The sequence below is a fragment of the Caloenas nicobarica genome, chromosome 13 (genome assembly GCF_036013445.1).
Source record: "Caloenas nicobarica isolate bCalNic1 chromosome 13, bCalNic1.hap1, whole genome shotgun sequence".
Lineage (NCBI taxonomy): Eukaryota > Metazoa > Chordata > Aves > Columbiformes > Columbidae > Caloenas > Caloenas nicobarica.
In genome coordinates, this window is record NC_088257.1 from 4,285,968 (window position 1) to 4,307,823 (window position 21,856).

The 21,856-nt window shown below is 48.8% G+C and overlaps 1 protein-coding gene across 1 annotated transcript; it reads right to left on the minus strand.

Annotated features, from left to right (window-relative positions):
* Window positions 1-16,548: 16,548 nt before the first annotated feature.
* LOC135994119 (pancreatic secretory trypsin inhibitor-like) lies at window positions 16,549-21,483 on the minus strand. The gene is made up of 4 exons (XM_065644429.1): window positions 21,429-21,483; window positions 19,943-19,983; window positions 19,218-19,330; window positions 16,549-16,594 (listed from the first exon to the last, which is right to left on the minus strand). The coding sequence occupies exons 1-4, from the start codon at window positions 21,481-21,483 to the stop codon at window positions 16,549-16,551; spliced, it is 255 nt and encodes an 84-aa protein (XP_065500501.1).
* Window positions 21,484-21,856: the final 373 nt, after the last annotated feature.

The following is a 21,856-nucleotide window of genomic DNA, read 5'->3' on the forward strand; positions in this document are numbered from 1 at the left end:
AGAGATTCAGCAAGTTGTTTCCTCAAATATATGGGCAAAAGAAACTGTCATGAAAGGGTTTGAAGGAATCCATGTTAAAAAAAAAAAAGAAAGCTTTGCTGTAGTTTGCTTTGTGGGTTGGTGGGGTTTTTAAAATTTTTTTTAAACCTTGAGTACTTCCTATAGCAGGAAACACTTGCATGTCAAGACTTAACTGTCTTGTGGCACATGAGGTTTTTAAGCTGCCTTTTTTTTTTAATTGGTTAAAGATCCTGACCATGAAGGCACAGGGCAGGAGCTCAGGGGCCCATCACTGTTCAATATCTATTCCTCAGCTATCTGCCACTGCGGGGCCTGGGCACAGGAACCAAACGGTCCCCCCAGTCCACGTCTGGGGGTCACATCAGCAGAAACATGCCGTGATGCTCCAGCCCTTGCCCTGAAGCACTGTGTGCTGTATTTCTCATCACGATCCTCTGTTTACAGATGCTGAGTTTCTTATGTACGTGAGCTGGTCTGAGCAGCAGAATTACCCGGGCTCCTACAGCAGTGTCATGGAAAACACCGTTCACCGCATCATCGAGCAAGGTGGGTTGTAAAGCCTTTGTAGGGGCTGAGGCAGAGATACTGCGGGGCTCCGCTGCTTCTTGGCTTGAGGATCCTAATTCTGGCTCTTTTCTCCTACACCTTCGATTACATTTCCTGTAACGCATCTGAACAACCTGCTGTGCAACCTTCTTTCACAGAGATTTACGGGGATATTTTGAAAACATCTTTACTCTAAGCCCCCACAAAAAAAAAAAATCAAACTGAACATACTTTGGAACAAAGCATCCGAGCAGATGACTTGGAAAAGGCTCTTGCATAGCCCTGGCGTTGTGTGCAGGCATATGACCCCTTATTTTGTTGACTTAAAAGCAAGTAAGCACAGTGATTGTGTTAGTAGATCTTGTTTCCTTTTTACAGAGATAAAAGCAAGGAGCAGGCTGGATTTTTGTGGGAGAGAGAGCTTTTTAAGAGATGTCCTTATCGAAACCTGTTATGGAAATAAAACAAGTATCTACAGCTGGGAAAAGTAAAACAAACTGTCCTTCCCGCAGCCCTGGACAGTGACTGCCAAGCCGGGATTTGTTCTGTGTACGTTGAGCTGAGGGGTGCAGTCTCCCTCCAGATAATGTCTGGGGGAGGGAAACAGTGCAATGCACATACAAAACAAGCTCTCGAGCATGGGCCACGGTGTTTGCTGCAGTGTTTGCAGGCGTGTGCTGAGGGTGGGGGGAGTAGAGGAGGGTGAGACGAGCACCTGGAGGCCTCGGTGGTAATAAACTGCAGTGCGATGTAGGTGTGAGGCTGGTGAGCCGCAGTCGTGATATTGCTGGATATTAGAGGTGAGGAAGGTGGGCTGGGGAACCTGCTTTCATTCTCTTTATCTAAGCAATGCTACTGGTCTGTGCTGGAGGCAGAATAACCCCGGGGCTGAGCTCGCCCAGCCCTGTGTGTACGGAGCAGCGCAGGGGGCGATGGCTTGGTGCGGGACTGAACTGGGCTGGCTGTGAGCGCACACTGTTATTTCAGTTTCAACACCTCCCTGGGGTGCGAGTGATTTCGAATGGCGTGTGCGTTTCTGAAGGTCTGAAGGATATTTGCAAAGAGAAGGAAGATGGCTGTCCATCCAGGAGGACAGTCCTTTTGGGCAGGGATTCAATCATATCTAGGACTAACATGGGATAAGCCTTTCTCTGCAGCAGCAGGGCTGGGAGCATTGGGGGTTACTTCAGGAAAACTGAATTCCTCCTTTGGGACTCGAAGCAAAAACATTCCTTGAAAATGACCGAACTCCTGGCACATTGTGTGCTGGTGGTGACACTACTGAATGTAATGGAATGAGCGCTCGTTATTCCTGATATCCCTTCCCAACCACTCTTGGACAGTGGTGTTTTTTGGTAACACGGAGCTCATCAAACACTGTGCATCAGTGCCTGGAAGAGGCGGGATCTATTCGGAAAGCTTCTTGTAAGCCGTGCCGTCACCATCCTGTGCTGAGGGCTGCGGCTCCCGGCTGCTCGAGGAGGTGCAGAGCTCACTGCTAATCCTCTACATCCCAAACCCTGCCTGTGCTGGGGAAATAAGTGTGCAGGTTCTGGCTAAGATGTTTAAGCAGCTTCTTTCTGGCAGCCTCTGCCTGAATTTGGCAAGCAGGAGGACTTTGTGACATTTGGTTCTTGTCCCCAGGAGCGTGGAGAGGTCTAAAATGCCCTGACTTCATGCCGTGCCTGCCGTGAAACCGAGAAGGTAGTTTGTCCTGTACTAGTCTGGAAAAACAAATACTTACTTCTGTATTTACACCAAACTGTTGGGAGCGTGATTGACAGATTTGCTATACTGACTCTAGATGAAAAAAGAAAAACCTACAAAGCAAAACGAGCAAGTTCAGACACAAAAGGGATTAAGCATTTCAAAGGGAAAAAAGAGCCCTGGTTGTGCTGTAAGCCACACGCTGGCTTCCTAGGTCTGGACTTGTGCTGTTGAGAAAGGCAAAGCTAACAACACCTTGCTTGGTTGTTCTGGGTTTTTTTGAGACAGGTTCACACATTCCTGGGAAACCAGTGTGTTGTATGCTGGTGGCACAAGCCGGGAGGTGAATATCTGCCTCTTGAATGTAACTAATATTAAAAATCTCATTTGGATCCTCCGTGGAGCTCTTTGTCCCCTGGTCTTCCTCGTGTACGAGGATGCCAGCATGAAGGCAGGGACGTGTATGTGATGGCTGTTGGCAGCCGGTGCAGATGGGATGCTCTCTGGCTTTGTCCCTGCATGCAAGGTGCTGCAGCAACCAAGCCCACGTGTCCCTCTCAAAGCTCTCCATCCTCTTGCCTCTGGACCCGTTTCACTCAGCTTTTTGCCTCTGGTGCAGGGAAGCTGCGCACAGAGGAAGGTGCTGGTCTGTGATTGCTCCTTCGAGACCTTGTGAGGTTCTGTGTGGATGTTTTGGGCCCTTCTGCCTTGATTTTTGTGGGGCTCCCAGATCTTCTGCCTTAAGGAAATGGTTCTTCACCTGATTCCTTGCACAACATCGAGATAGCAAAGAGCCTGCTTGCTCCACAACCTTCCCATTCAGCCATCCTGGGAAGGTCTGAGAGATTTGGCAGAGCATCTCGTGGTGGAGAATTTTGGTGTTTAATTGCACCGCCTGTTTTTCTTCTCAGCTAATGTTTGCTTGAAGGCTCTTGAAATGCAAACAAGGCCAAACCGCACGAATCTGGAGCAATGCACACAAGTAAGGGCTGCGAGAACTGGTTTTAGGATGATTCCATCATTCCACCTTCTTCGATGTAAGTTCGTGAAGTATGAAATGCTCTGCACAGGCAGTCAGGGTGCTCAGAGCTGCCTCGTGTGTGCACAGCAAATGCTTTGAGAAGCGTCCTCAGACATTTAGAAATGGAGCAGTCGTGAGGACTGTATTGTGGCAGAGCCGTGGAGGAGCTGTGGTGCTGTCTCATAGGAGCTCTGGAGTGTAAAACTGTGTCTGGTGAGAAATGGCAGGAAATGTCCCATTTTAGAAGTTCCTAGGAAGTCCTAGAAAAGGAAATCCTGGACGCCCTTGGCTGATTCAAAGGAATGACTTCATTTAAAGAAATCTGGGATTTATTTATTTATTTATATTTAAATATTTTAATCTAAATCTAAGCTGAATCTTTTAATTTATAGGGTTGGTGAAATATATGGCAGAATAATTTCGAAATAGAAAACTGACGGGGAAATTAATTCTTACGAATAAATTTCTGGAGAAGAAAATCAGAAATTTCAGGAAAAGTCATCAAAATCAAAGCATTTCTATAAAAAAATTCCATTTCATGAAACAGCCTCTCTGTGGAAAGCTGTTCAGCTGGGGAGGTCCTGGGAAGGGGCATGTGAAGCACACAGAGGGATGCTTGGGAGGAAATGTTTTCGGTGACATGTGTTAACTGAACTGACATCAGTCACAGCCCTGAATTTTGATCATAAACCCCCTCCCTTCCCTTTTTGGAGATTCGAGGTAGCTTTGTATGTGCATCCAGGAGACTGAAACCAGACAGACCGACTGCAACCAGGTGACCTGGGCTGGAAGAATTTTCAACTGTTGTTTGAATGTCACTTTGTTAAAATCCTTTTGGACACTTTGCTTCATAGCCCGGATCCCGTCCTCGCACAGGAAGGCTGGTCACCCCCGGAGCTGCACTCAGCAGGGTCTGGTATTATAGGTGATGTTTGTTTTGCCTGACACCAGCCAAGCGTGTCTGATTATTTTGGAGGAGAATTGGATGGCAGTGCTGAGCGAGAGCTATTAAACCAGGCACCTGTGGATCCTGCTCAGTGTGCCTGTGTGCTACAAGCCTACACAGGTTTCTGCAGTGTCTGGTACCAGCAGGTGATACTGGTGTCGTACAGACTTGGACAGCATAATTATTGTCACACCCCACCCTCCTTCCTTAGTGCAATTTGTTGCCAATGTTGGACTAGCAAAAGGGGGAGAAAAAACCCCCACATTTCCAGTGTACAGGTAGTAATAGAGATGTTTGCGCGGCAGTTGTTACTGGTGTAATCTTGGTGGTTAGACAGTTCTAAGTGGGACTTAAAACAGTCAAATATGCCAAAACAAATAGCAATGAGTTGAATGGTCTATTAGGCGGAGCTCGTTTGAATCACTTGGTGCAGGAAGAGTTTTACTTGGTTTGTGATGCATTGGCAGCGCCAAACAAGAAGAAAAAGGGGTATGGCCCTGGTGGGACATGCCACCAAGGAGTGGGCCAGCACCAGATTGCAAGGGTAGCACCAGGCAGGGCTTTTAAAGCAGCTTCATCTGTGTGGTCCTTCTTTGGCTGCGGGACTTGGGCTTCCCATTTTCGGTGCCCTGCATGGAGGGAAGATTTGGCACTGTGCTCCGAGCCTGGAAGCCAGCTGGGTTCTCACCTCCCCACCTGCTGAACTACAGACCATGATCCCAAAGACTGGCCATTATGCTTTTGTCTTTGCTTGGTTAATTTTGGTGTTTTTCCAGAGCAGGACCTTTGTCCTGATTTTCAATCGTTTTAATCCAAAGCTGGTGTAAGTATCAATAAGGAAACGGGGAGGTACATTCACCCTTCGGTCCCAGCCTAGGCTACCAAGATCCCCAACTTCCAGAGGACCTGCTCATTTCCAGTCACTGCTCTTCAACGCTTGGGCCACTGGAGTTGAGATGCCATTCACACCTTCCAGGCATGTGGATATATCGTGCAATGAGCTTTTATCAACAGCATCGTGTTTCTCACTTGAAGTCCCCATGTGAACCCCAGTGAGAGGTGACGAGGCTGTCAGGAGAGGGGACAACAGCAAAGCAGCCAGCTAGAGGCAGGTATGTGTGGAGGACACTTGTCCCACCAGCGAAAGGACAAGGATATCACCTGTTTTGGCCAAATGTGGCACATCTCCTTGCCTCTTCTGGGAACGGAAGCCCCTTTTCTATCTCCAGCAATGACCTTTGCACACAGAAAAAAGCGTAATTCCACAAACTAATGATTTGCAGAGCATGTGCTTTCCTAGGGCTATGCAAAAATGGCTGGTGTTTGTCACTGATGGGTAGATGACGAAACAGAAGTTTCAGGGCCAGCTGGTTTGTTTATTTTTGTGAAATTAGTCTGCTTCTGGTAAAGCTCTAATTGACCGGGCTCTGCCCTGGGAGTCCTGGCTGTGCGGGGCGGCTGCCTCCTTACAGCTGTCATTTGCCTCAACTTCCCCCAGTTTGCCAGAGGCGTTTCTTCTCATACTCTCTTTTTGCTAGTTTTATTTCTGCCCATGTAATTACTTATTCACTTAATTCCTAAAGAGAAAAGAAGCAAAACCAAGCAACTTGGATGGAAAGACAGATGAAGAGCTTCTTCTGTACTGGAGATCGTCAGGAATTAATTTCTGACATCCTTGCCTTGGTGCAGTCCAGACTTCATTAAAGCATTTGCAAAACTCCTCCTGACAGTCAAGCATACAGCAGAATAATTTGCATCTCCCTATAGATTGAACTGATATCTGCCTCTGGGTCTGGCTGGTCTCGTTTAGGAAATGTTTGTGTTGCTTGCTGCCGCACGGAAGGGACTCTTTGTACTATCTTTTGCATAACAAAACAGCGTATGATTTCAGCAGGGCATACAGCATCAAACCGGCTGAGGAGGCAGCATGTCCCTGCTGTGGTTTGTTCAATAGATGGAGAAGCAGAGTGTGAAGACGGCGGGACAGTGCTCATGGCCTTGAAAATAGGATCTGAGCTTGGCACTAGAGTCTCTAGCATAAAGAAACAGATCTTGCTCGCAGAGCTGAATGGATGGAGCCGGACATGAAGCTGTCAACAGGCTGTGCATCCCCTCCTGGACTCGCATTTCCCCTGTGTATGTGATGTGGTGGTCTGATTACTCAAGGACACACAGAGCCTGGTGTTTTCAGATCTTGGTCAGTCAAATAAACAAGCTGAAGTTACTGCGAACTGGCTGTTGTGGTGTGACCTGGGGAAAATGTGTGTCTGCAAACGCCTGGTGCTGCCAGCCGCATGGACCCCCCCGGGAAGCAGCCGGGTGGGAGCCACACCAGCATGTGATTTAATAATTTTGTTTTCATTAGAAAAGGTGAGAGCCGATTGTGCTGTGGCGAGATTGGCGAGATGAGCCAATCGTCATAAACACTTCCAGGAATTTAGCTCTTTGCTGTTTCTTGAATGGATCATGCTCACGCTGCAGGTTTACTGGAAATCAGCCGGCAGTGGCTTCGGTGGTGTGGGCAATCACCTGCTAGAGCCACGCTACAGGAAAATTTGTTCAGGTTTTGCTAAATACAGCAGACAATACCCAAGGCACAATACATATATCGTGGGATGGAGATGATGGACAACTGATCTAAAATGCTGCTGGAAACGTGCATTTTGGCCTGGGTGCAAGCTGTGGTGTTAACCCTTTCAGTTCTCTGTTGGGAGAGCATGGGCTGCTCCAGTGTACATGGAGTCCCCAGTTTTAGGCATGGCATTATTCTCACTTACGTGCACATAATTATATGTAGCAACTCCTTTTAAATAGTTTGAGGCAATGTAATGACTGTAATTAGGCTGCCATATACAACATAAAAAGAAAAAAATCCCCAAAACACAGAACGCATTGAGCCAGGGTCTTATTAGTAAGAGAGTAAAGTTTAAAAAATGTGAACCTTTATTATGTGCTTTATGAAAACCAATGGCCTGGCACCGGCTGTTCCTTCCTATGTGTTTTGACACCCTCAGGTATGACTCGCGGTGCAGGGGCTGCAGCTGTCCCCTCTTACTTGTCCCCTCTTGCTCCAGAGTGATGCTGCAGGTCCCTGAGCAGAAGCTGGCCCAGGCAGGCTCTGCTAAAACCCAGACGACTCTTCTTATTCTTGAGTTTTTCTGCAGAGCAGATTCCTTGGGCCAAAAAGAAGCATCAGCCAGCCTGTGCAGTGTTGTAGGAGCCCATGGAATTGAAGAAGCCCAAAGGCTCTTGCACCAGCAAAGCCCAGCTTGTCACTTTTCCCTGCCCTGGAGCACCATGCTAGCACTACCCCACCTGTAGCAGCCAGCCCAGGCTTTAGCAAGCTGTGACTGCCACGCTGGGTTTATTCGCAGGTTCCCATAGCGCTGCCCTCCCTGGGCACCCTCTCCTCCTCTGACCTTCCCGAGTGACTTTTGACTGGGAGAGACTGCTGGGTGTTTAGGGGGAGCTTTGCTCCTGTTTCAGCTCCCAGGCCCACAATGGAAACACCAACATGAGTGAATCTTCAAGTAAACAGTCAGGCACCGGAGGGAGGGGAAGGATTAAAACTCTGAGTAATGACTGAAATGTCAGACATTTATTATTAAGTCAGTCCTGATGTTGACAGCTGAGCCCATTAAAAGCATTCCTGATCAAAAAAGCCAAAGGCAAACCTGATTCCTAAATATCCCAGTTGTTCTTTTTGGCCTAGTTTTTAAAGTCTTAAGAAGGAAATATAATTTTAGAAAATATTTACAGGCATGAGAAATTGCAGGATTTCATCACGGCTGGTGACTTCATGGATCTGCAGGGGGCAGGGACAGCAATTAAAGAGCAGGAGGGCAAACGAATTCTCACATCTCCTTTGCAGAGACATTGTCCGTTTTAGAAGTCGAAGAGTGTGTCGTTTGGGCTGGAAGAGCAAGAAGTCACCGGGTCTCAGTGTGAGGCTTTGAGGAGCTCTGAAGGCTTTCAGGATGTTAACAGAGAAGTTGTGAGCGAGGCTGAGGTTTGACAGACTTTGCTGGGAGCTATAAAGGTGAAATGATTGGTGCTGTGTTGTGTGTCGGCAAAGCAGAAATGCCAAAGAACCGCTCTGAATAATGCATGGTCTTTGCGGGTCAAAGTCTCCTATGAGCAGGCTGGTGGAAAAGGCTTGACGGAGCTTACCCTAAGCATTATCCATAGATTTCAGGTTTGGATAAGGATAAGAATAGAGGACAGCAGTAGGAACAGGGAGAAGGAGAGAAAATCTGACCTAGCAGGAGAGATGGAAAGAAAGAAAATTGTTTACTGAAGATCGAGGCAAAACAGGATAAGTGTGAAGGTCTTTAAATGTGTAAAAAGCTACTGAAAAGAGGAAGGAAATGCTTTTTTTCTCTCTGTCTGTCTTGCCTGGGAGAAGATGTCATGAGTGTAAACCAAAACAGAAAGAGACAGATGCTGGTAAATGGTTTCTTGGGGAAGCCATAGAAATTCCATTGTTGGAAGCCTTTGAAAAGAAACTGGAAAAACACCTGATCCAGTTGGTTTTGCTTTGACTTCCTTAGGCTCCTTCAAGCTTTATTTTTTATGAGTGTATTAATTCGTGGTTATTACCATGATATTAGAGAGATGGCCCAGCTGCTGATGGCATTTTGGAAGGATTCAACTCCAGAGCTGCAGAGTTGGACACTGCCCGGACCAGCTCTGAGGGCAAAGTCCTTGGTGGCTGCATGCTGAGTAGCAAATGGAAGCTGTGAACAGAGAAAAGCATCTCTTGATATCTGTTTAGGTTCCTTGTAAATGAGCGGGAGCACACCAGACAGTTCACCAGTTCCCCCATGGCTGGGCACAGAGAGATTTTTCTGACTCCCAGGTTCAGGAATGTGGCAGAGTGTGACCGAGGCCTCCAGCCCAGCTGATGTGATCCAGAGACGTCTCTGGGGACAGTTCATCTCCTCTGTGTCCAGCCATGCAGATGGAGATGTGACCAAAAGTAACTCCTGCCTGGCTCTGCCAATGGGGATGTGGTGCCACCGAGTCCTTGGCCAGGACTTGAGCTGAGGCTGTGCAGGGGGTGCCGGGTCCTCAGATCTGCCATCAGAATTACCCAAACAGCCTCATTTTCAGACTGGACAGGAGGGAACTGGAAGGATACGAGTGGGTGGCAGTCGCTTGGGTGGCGGTTCACATCTCCACATATGTCTTAGGTTCGTGGTGCCCCTGGGAACTGCGCAACTATGTTCTACTGATGAAGGACATATGCTGGAAACACAGTGCTTGACTAGATGGACCTTTGGGGCTAGAACAGCCGCTCCCATGTACTCATTTAAATTTCATTGATTTTTCTAAAGAATTATTTCTCCCTTGATGGTCTGGAAATAAAACCTCTTGCCCTGACTGGCGCAATAACCTAATGATTTCTATCTATTGACGAGGTGGTTTTCACACTCCCTCTCAACATGGGCAAGCTATTCTTCTACATGCTCAATCAGAGAAAGAGAAAATTACATTTATGCACCTCCTGCTGCTTCCCATTACACTTCCCCTCCTGGCTTTCCAGGGGCAGGTGTTCGTGCAAGATTCCATCTACAAGCTGGCCAGTGAGTTACCCAGCATCAGATTTTCACAGGGATATCTCCTCTTGATGTGGGCAATGCCCAGTTAGGCATTTTGCCAGGCTACAAGTTTGCAGTGGTATTTTTAGTTTTCCTCTGAAGTTCCTTTTTGTCTCTAGCCTGATCTTGGCTGAAGCAAAACAGCTTGCATGGCTACTCTTTGTGCCTCAGTCTGATTTCTGGCTCATTTCTCATGGTGCAACCAAATGTGTGCAAAGCAAGCGAGGACACGGGGTGGTGCTGACCCTTTTGCACAGAGCGCTTGTGCCAGGCTGGTCACCTGGAGTCGAGGTCTTGCTTGAAGGATTTCCCAAACTTAAATGCTTTGAACAGCAGCACCAGAGAGGTTGTGTGGAAGCTGATTTGATGACCCCGCAGGTCTAAGGATAGTGCCAGAAAGATGCTATTTTCCAGCTTCCACTTTGATTAGGATCTTTCTGGCCATTACATATATATTAGATGCCATTATATATGTGGGTCAGGATTTTGGATGAAGAAGCTTTCATAGGTTTCAGTTTTGCAACCACACTGTTTCCAGCGCATACAGTCTCCAGCTGCAATCCTCCAAGACCCGGTTCAGGAGCTCTTTTTTTTTTTTTGCATTTCAGTGGGTCATCCTGGCAACATTTTCCAGGAGCAAGTAAGAATTGTGGACTTAGATTAGCTTCAAGATTCTGAAACTGATGCACTGTGTTGCTTGTGGAGGCTGTATGTACATCCGCTGCCCTTATTAGCAGGAACTTGTTTGCATGGGAAAGTGCTTCTGCTGTCAGGACTGGTTACTAGGAGTGACCTTGCTCTCATGAGCCTTATTTTTGAGAGTGGTAGTTCAACTATGCAAATCTAAATATATGTTTCCTTGTCCAGATGTCCTATTTAGGCCAAAACCCGCACTTCGCCTGTAAGAGAGTTGGGAAAGCACGGACCTGCCTTTGCAGTCAATTAGCTGCCTCCAAGGCAGGAATTGTCTTTAAAAGGGGTTGGATTGGGATAGGGAACATGTGTCACAGCTGGAACCCTAAGATACTTGTCTGCCCTGGTGCCTACAGAGGTGAATTGAACTTTCCTTAATTGCTTTTTTGGGAAGTTAATTGTAACCAGGTAGCTGCTTTCCTTTTCCAAGAACTTGGGGATATTTGTGGCTCTGGAGTAAGAAGGAATAGCAGAAACAATGGGACAGCCATTATGACCAAACCTGTTTATGCTTAGTCTTTCAAACAGTTTTTTCAGAGAAAGACCTTGGCCTTGAACTCTATTGTAGTTTATTTGCTCTACTCCTCTCCTTTGGCCCGTGAGGACAATGGCGAGGGACACAGTGCCCAGAGCGCGCTATAGGATCTATAGGGAAGACTGCTGTTTCCCTTCCCCTGTACGGATGCTGACTTGAGGAAAGAGGGCTGATACGGAGTCTCTGATTAATGCATCAGATCTTGATCCTGAGAGGGATCCCACCTGCGAGCTGGACGCTTGTACTCACCTAATGTCTTCGTGGCTTGAAGCCGCGTTAGCACCATCTGCCAGCAAAGGAGAGCTGCCCAGCACCCTGCAAAGCGGCTGTGGGGGTGGATCTTCATTGCTTTCATGTGGATCTTCACATGCTTTCATGCTGGGGTGTGCTGGGAAGGACCTGACCTTCTCCCAGAGGCCAGCAGCCCCTATTAGGGTTTAAACTGCACACGTGCTTTTCTATTTGTTGTATCCTTTCACAACTGGTAAAGCACTTAAGTTTTTGGAAAGAGCATGCAAGCCAGCCCAGCTGAGCTGTGCTACAACAACAGGTTATTGTTCTGGCGCAGGTGAAGGACAGGACCTCTTCTTGGGAGCTTTCCAGGAGTTGTGCTGCTTAGCTGGAAGGAAGCAGAACTCCTCAGCATCGAACCTACCGCAGCGCTAATGCCGCCTGCAGTGCTGGGAGGTCTCAGACAGTGTGCAGAGCACAAGGAATCCAGCTTAATGTGCCAGCACCATGTGGAGCTGGCGCTTCCAGCCCCTCTTGTCCCTTGCTGTAAGTGAAGAGTGCCTGATGCAGGATGACAGCCAGAAAACTAGTGTAGGAACATTGGCAGGGTTGCATCGCTGTCCACCCTGGCTGCAGAGCACTTTGGATGCTCCCAATTCCTGGAAGCTTACCGCCGTTTGATAAATACAAACTATTACTGTCATTCGACTTGTCTGTAACAGCTCAGAGACATTAGAAAGCAAAAGCTGAGGTCCTGCTTTAAATTTGCAGCTCTAGTTGTGGCTATTTGCTCCATGTCTGTGGTTATCATGGTGCTTTCAGCCCGCCAGTGAGAAGTGTCCGCTCTCTCACTTAGCGATGATCCTGCTGCAGCCCCACTAAGCCCTATGGGCAGTCTGTATTGGTACAGAGCCACTTCCAGCTCATTCCCATATGTTTGCCAAGGACAGCTTTTCCCCTAGGTAGCCTGAGCTGTGGTTTAGATGGAAGGAAATTTGCAGTTTAAAAGCATCCTTCCTTTTCAGTGAGACTTTTTTTGCTTTGCAGCGAGTTAACGCTATAATTTCCTACTCGGATATTTCCTTCTCTGGCCTCAAGCTTGGCAGCGCAGCCTTCTAACATAGCGGTGCTGCTGCACTGTGCTGGGCAACTGTTTTCCCAAAACTGTTTGCATTTCCTGGCACTCCTGACATCTCTTGTTCAGGTTGTCACAACAGCAGCAGCTGAAATAGCAGGAGCTGGAGCGCAGACCTGACCTGTAAAGGAGAGCAGGCTCTGGACCTCTACTCTGGGCGCAGGGACACCGCTGTCTGCACCCTCTGCCAAAGGCCAGATCCAGGAGGTGACACATGGCAGCATCATAGCACAGACAGAGCCTTTCACTGACAGCATCTCTCTTTGCCAACTGGCCAAACTGGGCTTAATTCAGCTCCCTCCCCAAAAAAGTCTCCTGGAACTGAATGCACCCCATGAAAAGTGCCCTCCAGCAGTTGTAGCAAATCTGAGAAGGGCTCTGCTTATTTCTAGACTAGAAAAACAAATCTTATATTGGAAACGGGGCTAAAATAGAAGCTGCCTTAGCAGAGAAAGGCCCAGGAAAGCTGCAGTGGGCAAAGGCAGTGCCAATGCTGCCCCTTCCATATAGGTTTGAAAACAGGAACGTTTTGAAACTACCAAAAATGCGGAGCTGCTTCTCAGCTGTGGCCTTGCATCTCGCTAAAGTCCCTTGGTCTAGTTCTAATCCTGACTTTGCGGTTTGCTATCATGACATTATAAATTCAAATGTCACCAGCGATAGAAATAGATATTCCCTCCCAGACGGGAGCTTAGGTGAAGTGTTTCAGGAGGCGGAGGGGGAAGGGCTTCCCTGGCTGATTTTTACCAGAATTTTTACTGGCAGAAAAGTCTCAATTTTAAAGAAACACGGTTTTCTGATCAGAAAATACTCCCCCTGGGCCATTTGTCCTCAGCTGTCTGGTTTTCATAACTCTTGTGACATTCCTAAGGCTTGACAGTACCCAGGGCTGACTTGCAGGCACTGAGCTTTGAAAAGCTTCTACCTGAACGGCAAGCCCTGGCAAAGGAGTGCGGGAGGGATGTCCTGGGGATGGAGGATGTGAGGGGTAGCATTGCCAGCTGCAAACCGTCTGCTCCCCCCGCAGATGTGCTGGTGCTCCCCGGGGCAGGCAGGCTGGGCGCTGGCACGGCACTGGGCTGTGCGGGTATCTTGCCCTCTGCGGAGCTCCAGCTGCCGCAACCAGTGTGGTTATTTTTGGCATTTCACCCTTTGTGTCGTTCAAACACTTGTTACTCTGAGCAGTGCGGTGGGGCAGGTGTTGCAGTTCTCTGTGCCCGCACTTTCCCAGGCAGTAAATGATGAGCGCCCCCATGTTTGTACCATCCTTGGGGGTCCTCCTTGACCATCGTGCCCTACAAACCTCTTGGCCTTCACCGCTGCCCTGGCTGAGCCCTCTGGGAACAGCCAGAAGGGAAGGAGGAGGGAGGTGGGTGGCTAAGCCCTTCCCATGTTTTGGTGAGCCCTGTTTTTCCGCAGTTGCATCATTTAAAATGCGTTCAGGGCTCTCCCAAACACCCACTGCCAGAAGCACTGCCCTTGGAAGTTGACCTGAAAGGCTGCAGCTATTTAGGCAGACAAAGAAAAGAAGAATTGAAGCCATTACCCTTTCTTCCTTCACTGTCCCTTTTGCTTTTTCCTCTGTGAGCTCGGCAGCACTGGGAACAGCATCACGGAGAGTCGAGCTGGTGTCTCAGGAAAGTCATGCGAGCAGCATGACTCCAGGCTCTGGGGCAAGTGGGGGGTGCAGGAGCAGCTGAGATGAAGTGTCCCCCTCCTCAGCTTCAGTGGAAGAATCTTTATGGGGGCATAGGATTTACTTTTGAGGATGAGTCTCCTATAAATAAAACTAAACACCGTCTAGGGGTCAGTAAAACAGCTTTGCACCTGCTAAAGCTTCCTCACATTTGCACTGGTTCAAACCAAAATGGAATACGGCCAGGAACTGTTCCCTCCTGGAAACTTGCCGCTGGTTCTGCCTGGCATGTCCCTGCTGTGCAGTTACCTACAGGGTGGCCCCTGACCTGCTGCTTCCCATAATCTCAAGCCTGATATGGACCTCGCTGTGGAACAGATGTGGTTGACATTTAGCAGGAACACTAGTTCTCGTCAGAACAGTGCCTGGGGAGGTGCAGCATGCACTCAACCATCCAGCCGGCACAACCTGCTGTTTTGCAAGCTCAGTCAGCACCTCGCTTCATTGAAGAAATGCTCTTGGCTAATACTGGGTGATGTTTCCCAGACATGGCACGGGCAGGAAAGATATTTTGCTTGGCATAAACTGGCCTCAGTGCAACCTCTTCAGCGTTGTCTGGGTGGATGAAACCAACTTGGATGAGTTTGGAGCTCAGCTGCTTTAGCCATGCCACAAAGTCCAAGAGCAGCGAGTGAAGAGCGAGAGGAAGCTCAGCCTCCCCTCCTGCCAGACCCGCTTGCAGAGACCTCTCCAGGTAAAAGCTATGCTCCTTTTCTTGTGATGCAGCAGAATCGGAACTATCCCAGCTGCGGGAGGCATACTTCCAGCATCTCCTTTGTGCAAAGATGTTGAGGCAATTTACAGTCCCAAGCCTGTTTGGGGCTACCACCTTTAGTGCATTAATTTTACATAATGGCAAAGTGAGGCATTTTTTGTCTCTCCCTTTGACCGCAGACAGACTTGTTGGCAGATCTGGGAAGAGGAGCCTGTGCTGCCCCGCTTCCTAGCTGCATCTGCTTGCATTTGAGATTTCAAGTGAGCACTAGAGCTTTCTCTCAGCTCAACCATACATTTTTTTGTGTGTTCCAGCCACTTCTTCAAGGAACATAAAGAGAACTCAAGAACATCTTTCTAATCACAGTGGAGTTCAGGATTTGCAAAGAACAAAGCATTCGGTTTGTCCAAAATACAAATAGATGTTTATTCAAGGGCTGTAATTCACGAGGAACCCCAAGAGGCTTCAACGCTTGGCTCTCACCGCTCTGTCCCAGGCTATTTTGAGTTGACTCATCACAGTTCTTTGGCACAAGCAGCCGAGCGCCCAGCGCTCTGGGCAACAACCGCAGGGCTGTGCCAGTGCCAGGCAGCCACATCCCCCAGCGCAGGACCTGCGGGCAGAGCCTCTGGGGCCACTCGTGTCCTTGCAGCCCCCCCCAAGTCGGAGCATGAGGTTCCTGCAAACCACTCCGGCGGGTGGCAGAGCGGGATGTGGTGAGGCTGAGCGCCTCGGCAACCCCCCCGTCAGCGGCTTTCACCCTCATTACAGGGCTGGAAGAAGCACCGACATCTCGTTGCGGCCCCGTCGAGGGTCCGGCGCCGCTTCTCCCCAAAACCCCGCGCATCCCGGCCGGGTCCCCCCGCGGCCGCCGCCGCTTCCCGCCAGCTGCGGGCCCAGCATCGGCACCGGCGGAGCAACAGCGGCCTCCAGTGCCGAAACCTCCTCCCTTTCTCCATCCAGGGACCCGCACCCCGCGTCCCGCTGCGCCGGGAGCCGCATCTCCCCTCCCGCCAGCCCGCAGCCCTGGGACCCGGGCATGGGTGCCAGCAGCAAAGCTCACCAAGGCCACTGGAGAGAAAAAAAGAGCTTTTGCTTGGAAAAATGAAGCATTTCTGGTTTTCCGAGGCACTGGGCAGCTGTGACCTGCAGGACGGGTGTGAAGCTGGTGGTTCTCAGTGCACAGGGACCATGGGATGGGGCACCGACACATGGACAAGGCTGGAAATAGATCTGGATGGCGATGGCTTGTTGGACTCTTCCTCCCTGCAAAGGCCCTGGAGGAAGGGCATTAATGCCCTGCATTTAACAAAAGTAATTGCAAATCATGAGAATGCTAAAAATCTCCTTTTGCTTGGCAGTTTAGAAAAAGAAAACAAGATTATTGATGCAAAAAAAGAGCCTTCTTTTTATGGCAGAGCCTGGCTCTCTTCTTGGGCATGTCCCAGCCTTGTCCCTGGGGCTCTGTCAGTAATTTGCTCACAGCTCTTTATGGACATTACTGAAACAAACCATATTTTTCAGGATGGTATTTTAAATGTCAGGGAAAGGGATCTGCTGTGTGTAAGAAATCCCAGTGCAAGACATGGCAATGCTTCCGTTTTATTAGGCGTTTGTATAGGTGAGGGAGAGCTTTGTGCTATCTTCTCCGGAACAGTCGCACCTTTTAGTTTTGAGCAGTCTTGGAGCGCTGAGAGGGCTTTTAGCACATTCCCCTGTTCTTTATGCGCACGTTAGTGTTTCTTTGCCTGGAAGAGACATTAAAAATGCTAGAGGATGCCTTCAGGTCCCTGATACACAGAAGAACCTGGTTCAGAGGACAAAGAAAGAAAGAAAGGAAAATACTGCTTAAATCATCATTTAAGTGTTATTCACAGTAAGTAAGGCCACATACTCTTGACAGGGAGTTCAGGGTTACCATGGACATGTGTTAATTAATTCCAATAAGCTCAAGAGCTGGCACTTCCTGACACCTCCTGGCAGAATAATTCACCTCTGTGCTATAGGACAGCACTAAGACACCTCTAATGCCTGCCTGGCTGCAGACGATAAAGGTTATGACTTTGTTTTGTAGGTTTTTACAGACAAATATCTGCTATTGTTTCTTGCTCAGGCTCGGGCCTGCTCCCTCCTGATTGCTTCTGCAGCAAAAGTGAGGAAAATACTAAAAAGGTACCTGCAAAAAATTATTGTTGTTATTTTTTGCCCAGTAGTGGACCTAATTACTCTGAATTGTTCCATTTTCATGCGGACTCATGATGTTCTCCTATTTGGAATGACAAATCCATTTTTCAGGTGCATAGAGGAATGATGGTAAAATGATTTTTAAGCTGGTTTGTGTTTTGCAAAAAGTATTTTGCATGCTGGTCAGAGTGAAGTGACCGAAGGCGACAAGTGAGACACTGCTGCCACAGGGACCCGCCAGATGCTCTTACAGTAGTTGTTCCCGGACTCCTTGCATGACTCCAGCCCTTGTCAAACCGATTGCACACACAAAACTGCAAATGACACTTCATCCTACCTCTCGGCTACCTGACTTTTCCCCATGGATCAAAGCTTTATAGACCAGGACATGCCGTTTATCTCTCCCCTGAGATATTTGGCACCAGGCAGCTTCAAAATCTTGGCGCCTGGCCCAGATCGCCCTGACCAGGAGACCAAACGGTTGTTGTTCCAACCCCAAAATGTCTTTGGGAATGTTACAGGGGAGCTGCAAGGCTCAGGGCTTTGTCCCCCAGGAGCAGCACATTTCCAGTTGCAGCTGCTGAGAGCTTGCACAAATGGGACTTGGAAGAAATCCAGAGATGCAGTGCCTGTCTGTGCAAGGTGGGTGCCAGCACCAGCTTCTGGCCAGCTCTGGATACACCACCGGCTCAGTCCTTTTCCTTTTTGTTCCCCAAACCTTCATTCATGTGACCACTGAGGTCTCCCATCCCCTCTGAAGCCACACTGTGTGCTGGGGGGACGTAGCATCCTTGATGCTGCCTTACTCCCTGCGTAGTTGGCTTTGAAGCCTTCTGCGCTCTCTTTACCCCGCTCTTGGTTCATGGCCAAAGCCCTAACGATGTTGTGTCTGACGAACCTCCCACCCCCATCTGCTGTACAATACAGCCGACAGCTGGTGCTGGGCTGCTGGCTTCCAGCATGGTCATTACTGCCCTGCCATGCCGTGCCGGGTCATTAACCGCGGTGCCTTCGTTCAGGAGATCCCACTCAGCATGTCCCTGCCTGACTGCATCGTCTTCAGCCTTAAAATGTAAAATCAGCATTTGAGCAGGCCAGGAGCAGAATATGGGGCAGCAGCCTGGGTTAATGAAGGAAAGAGGGGATAACCAGGCCAGCAATTCTTATCCAGGCTCTTTTTCCTGGTGATCTGGACTCTGTTCCTTGCTACTGCAGAGTTAGCTGGGAGGCAATGCTTCTAAAAGCAGAATTGGCTCCACAAGCCCATTCATCCAGGGATGGGAAAGCTGGACTTTCAGCTTCTGTTAGTGATGTCTGTGCTGATGGCAGATGGGCCTGTGAGCTTGATCACCAAAAATCCCTGTCTCTACCAGGTAAAGTCAAGGGTGAAGCTCCCTTAGCCCCCCAGACTGGGGCATCTGGCTACAGATAAGGCTCAATCTTCCCAACAGAGATTTTTGAACCACCTAATAGCATTGAGTTGGAAGTAATTCCTTCACTTGTCTGACATGGAGCACTTCCAATGTAAAAATATACTCAAAATTATCTAGGGCTCAAGCCAGATGAAATGAATCAAGTCTTGCCAGAGAAGTTGCTAACATTTGGACCTGGCCTTCTGCTAAGACAGTGCAATCTGGCACCAGCACAGATTAAATGTAAGGCTCATTCTTAAAAATATCCAGAGCAAATTGTATCCTTTCATATGTAGAGGAGACAGAAAGCAGAGCTTAGCTATAAATTGCTGGGGTGAAAAACCATAGTTTTTTGTCAGATACCGCACATCTGAGGTCACCTAGAAAAATATTTTTCTGCCTGCATGCTAGACCTGGGCAGACTTTGAGAACTTTGCCATTTGTCTGAACTCCTGGGCACCCGCCAGCACAATCCGAGCAACTGCTGCAGCTTGGCGGCTGCAGGTGTGGGGAGATTTTGGCCGTGCGGTCCCTGCTCGTGGGCAGCTCGTGTGCTGCGAGCCGCAGGCAATGGACCTGTTTTTCAGACTGATCCCACGTGCACCGAGCAGCGGGTGCAGCATTCATGTGGGAGGCCAGACTCGCGCCAGATGTGCTGGGCTCACTGGCCGTGCTCCTCCCAGCTGCATGCAAACAGCTTTCTTTCTAGGAAATCCCAGACATACGTAGTAGCCCTCATCTGCGTGATACTTAAACTGCAGGTCCAGATACTCACAGGTTCTGAAAGCACAACAGACACTCATTGCCGTATAGGAGGTTGTCCGTGCCACAGATGGGGTCAAAGATCTTCGTACAACCTTTTCTTAGGTTGTAATTGCCACAAGTTGCCTGGAGACACAAGAAAGTAATGCTGAAAATGTTAAACATGCTTTCAATTTCCCAAAGGAGCTTTGCATTCACAGGCAGGTGCATATTTTGTATATCTTGATAACCCATCCCAGCTTGCTCAGAGCTCTGCTATGAGCTCTCAGAAACCCTGGGACCGTGTGTCACCATGCAGTCCCTTGGCCAGCTGAACTCCACCTGGCACTGCTGCACACCCTTCGGAGCAACAATACTGAGTAAGTAACGCTCCATGGGCAGTGCCCGATCGTGTTCTTCCCAGCTTTTGTTTCGGTGCCACAATTACCCGCCCTCGCGTTTCCACGCCAGAGAGTACGGGGAGCTCTGATCTTCTTGGCAGGTGGTAGCAATATTCAGCTCTTTATTAACAGCCTTCTTCCACTGAATGTGGGGAAATGCACTGGGAAACAAGTACGACCACTAGGATTTTGCCTTGGAAAGAGATTGATTCCCAGGCACTGGCATTTTTGAACGGACAACCCAGCAGCTCACTATACTTCACTGTATTTAGCAAGGCTGGCTCCCCAGTTTGTGGGTTAGTGCTGAATCACTAAAGCTGGGCATAACCTTGTGCTACACAAAAATAGGAGCCTTCACCTCTGTTCCTCGGCCAGCAGCTCCACCCGTCTCAGCATTTCCTAGAGAGTGGAGAGAGAGAGAAGATGCTTTAGCACACATTACTCGGGCTGGTTTCAAAGGGGATCTAGTAAAAATGCTTTAGGCTGAGGACCATATGTCTTCCCTCAAATACCTTTGTCCCAACAAACAATTTCTTCCTTTGGATCTCTCCCATTATCTGCCTTTTTTCCCTGGCAGAAACACCATGATGGTGCACGGCCCTGTCAAGGCCAAAAGTCACTTCTAGTGACTTTCCCTACCAGCTACCAGGGAGCAAAGGCGGCTTTCGTTATCTCTTATCATGCGTCCATGGGTAACTGAGAAACTCCTGCTGATGCTGGACCAGTGCTGGAGTAAATCCAGGGTGATTTTTCTGGTGTCAGTGGGTTTGTACCACAAGATAGCAGAACAAAAGACAAGTTGCTGAAGGTCTCTACTAGAAGGAGGTGTGGTTGGACCCTGAGTTCTCACACCGAAGCTGGCGGGAGCAAGTTGTGACTTTGGTGAGCTTCTCCATGGAGAAGCTGTCCCTGAGCTGACAGCTGGGATCACATGGGTGGAACATGAAGTGGGTGTATTTTGAAAAACAACCTGAATTTGTTCGTAACAAGGCAGTACTGAGAAAAAGACCTTGGGTTGCTTATAGATCTAGAAGTCACCTACACAGAGGATTTAGACTGCATCTATATTAACAAACAGTGTGGCCCAATAGCCATGAGTCTGTAAAGTGAAACAGTTTGCTGCTGATGATCCGATAGCCGCACAGTTTAGTGTTTCAGGGATTTTAGTTTGGACTAGCACTAGTCCAGATGTAGGAGCTGTAGCTCACTACGTGCTCAGTTCATCTGAAATTAGTCCAGATTTTGTGCTCAGACAGCTCTGCAATGGCAACCGCCGCACAGTAAATGGAGTGATGGAGGACTTGTTTCAGAAACACCCTCCTGCTCTGAATGAACCCACTAACGCAGAAATCCCTGGTGAGCAGGACCTGAAGAGCAGCAACAGCTCATGTTCTCATCCCTCTGCACCATATGGGATTTTGAAAACACAGTTGGCTGAAACATTGGCTTTGGTAGTGAGAGCTGCATTTTCCCTTGTGTAAATGCGTTTCCTGTCTACTTAGCTTTGCTTTTTAAAAACCAGAATAGCGCCTATTCACTCTAAAAGAATCATGCTGTCCTAGAAATCACCAGCTCCAGGCTGAATCCTCACCATGAAGGAAGAGTGTCAGGCCAGCAGATCTGCTCGTTTTCGGGAGCAGGTGCCAGGGACCCTTTTAAAGTCTTTGCTTTAGGCTTGCTCACAGACCTCTGGTTTAATGCAGCATTCTCCGGTATTCCCTGCCCAGGGCCACAGCAAGGTCCTGGTCCCAGCTGGCCTGTTCCCAGGCTCACCTTCCCACATGACAGACCTGGGAGCTTTAGTAAGGAGAGGAAATGGCTCCTCAGCAAAATGTTGCACTCACCTTGGTAGCAGCAGAGTGCCAGGGAGAGGAGCAGGAAAAGAACAGTTGCCTTCATGGTCAAGGTGATGTTTTACTGGAGACAGCAAAGAGGAAATGGGACACTTCTCAGACTTTCAGAGATTCCGTCTCTGTCATTCTATGCTGGGACCTTTATACCTTTCCTCGTCTCTGGCACCGCCCTGCATGGCCAGCTCCACCTCGCAGTCTTGTGATGACAACATTCAAAGTATGGGGACAACACCAGGTGGCAAATGGCTCATTGGTGTGCACCGGGATGAAAGTGCCTCTGAAGCCAATGGAGGTAACGATCTTTATCGCTGGCAAGGACTGGAGCTGCATCTCAGGTGCAGGAGACAGCCTTGGGTCTGCACTTCAAGCTGGGAAAAAGCGACTTTTTACGCGAAGCAGACCGGAGAAACAGGCAGGAC

Coding starts and splice junctions, on each gene's coding strand:
- LOC135994119 (XM_065644429.1), bottom strand. CDS start 21,483: ATGAAGGCAACTGTTCTTTTCCTGCTCCTCTCCCTGGCACTCTGCTGC. Junction 19,984..21,428: donor GGCACTCTGCTGCTACCAAG/GTGAGTGCAACA, acceptor TCCACTCTCTAG/GAAATGCTGAGACGGGTGGA. Junction 16,595..19,217: donor CTGTTGTGCTTTCAGAACCT/GTGAGTATCTGG, acceptor TGTCTCTTCCAG/GCAAAGAAACACTAACGTGC.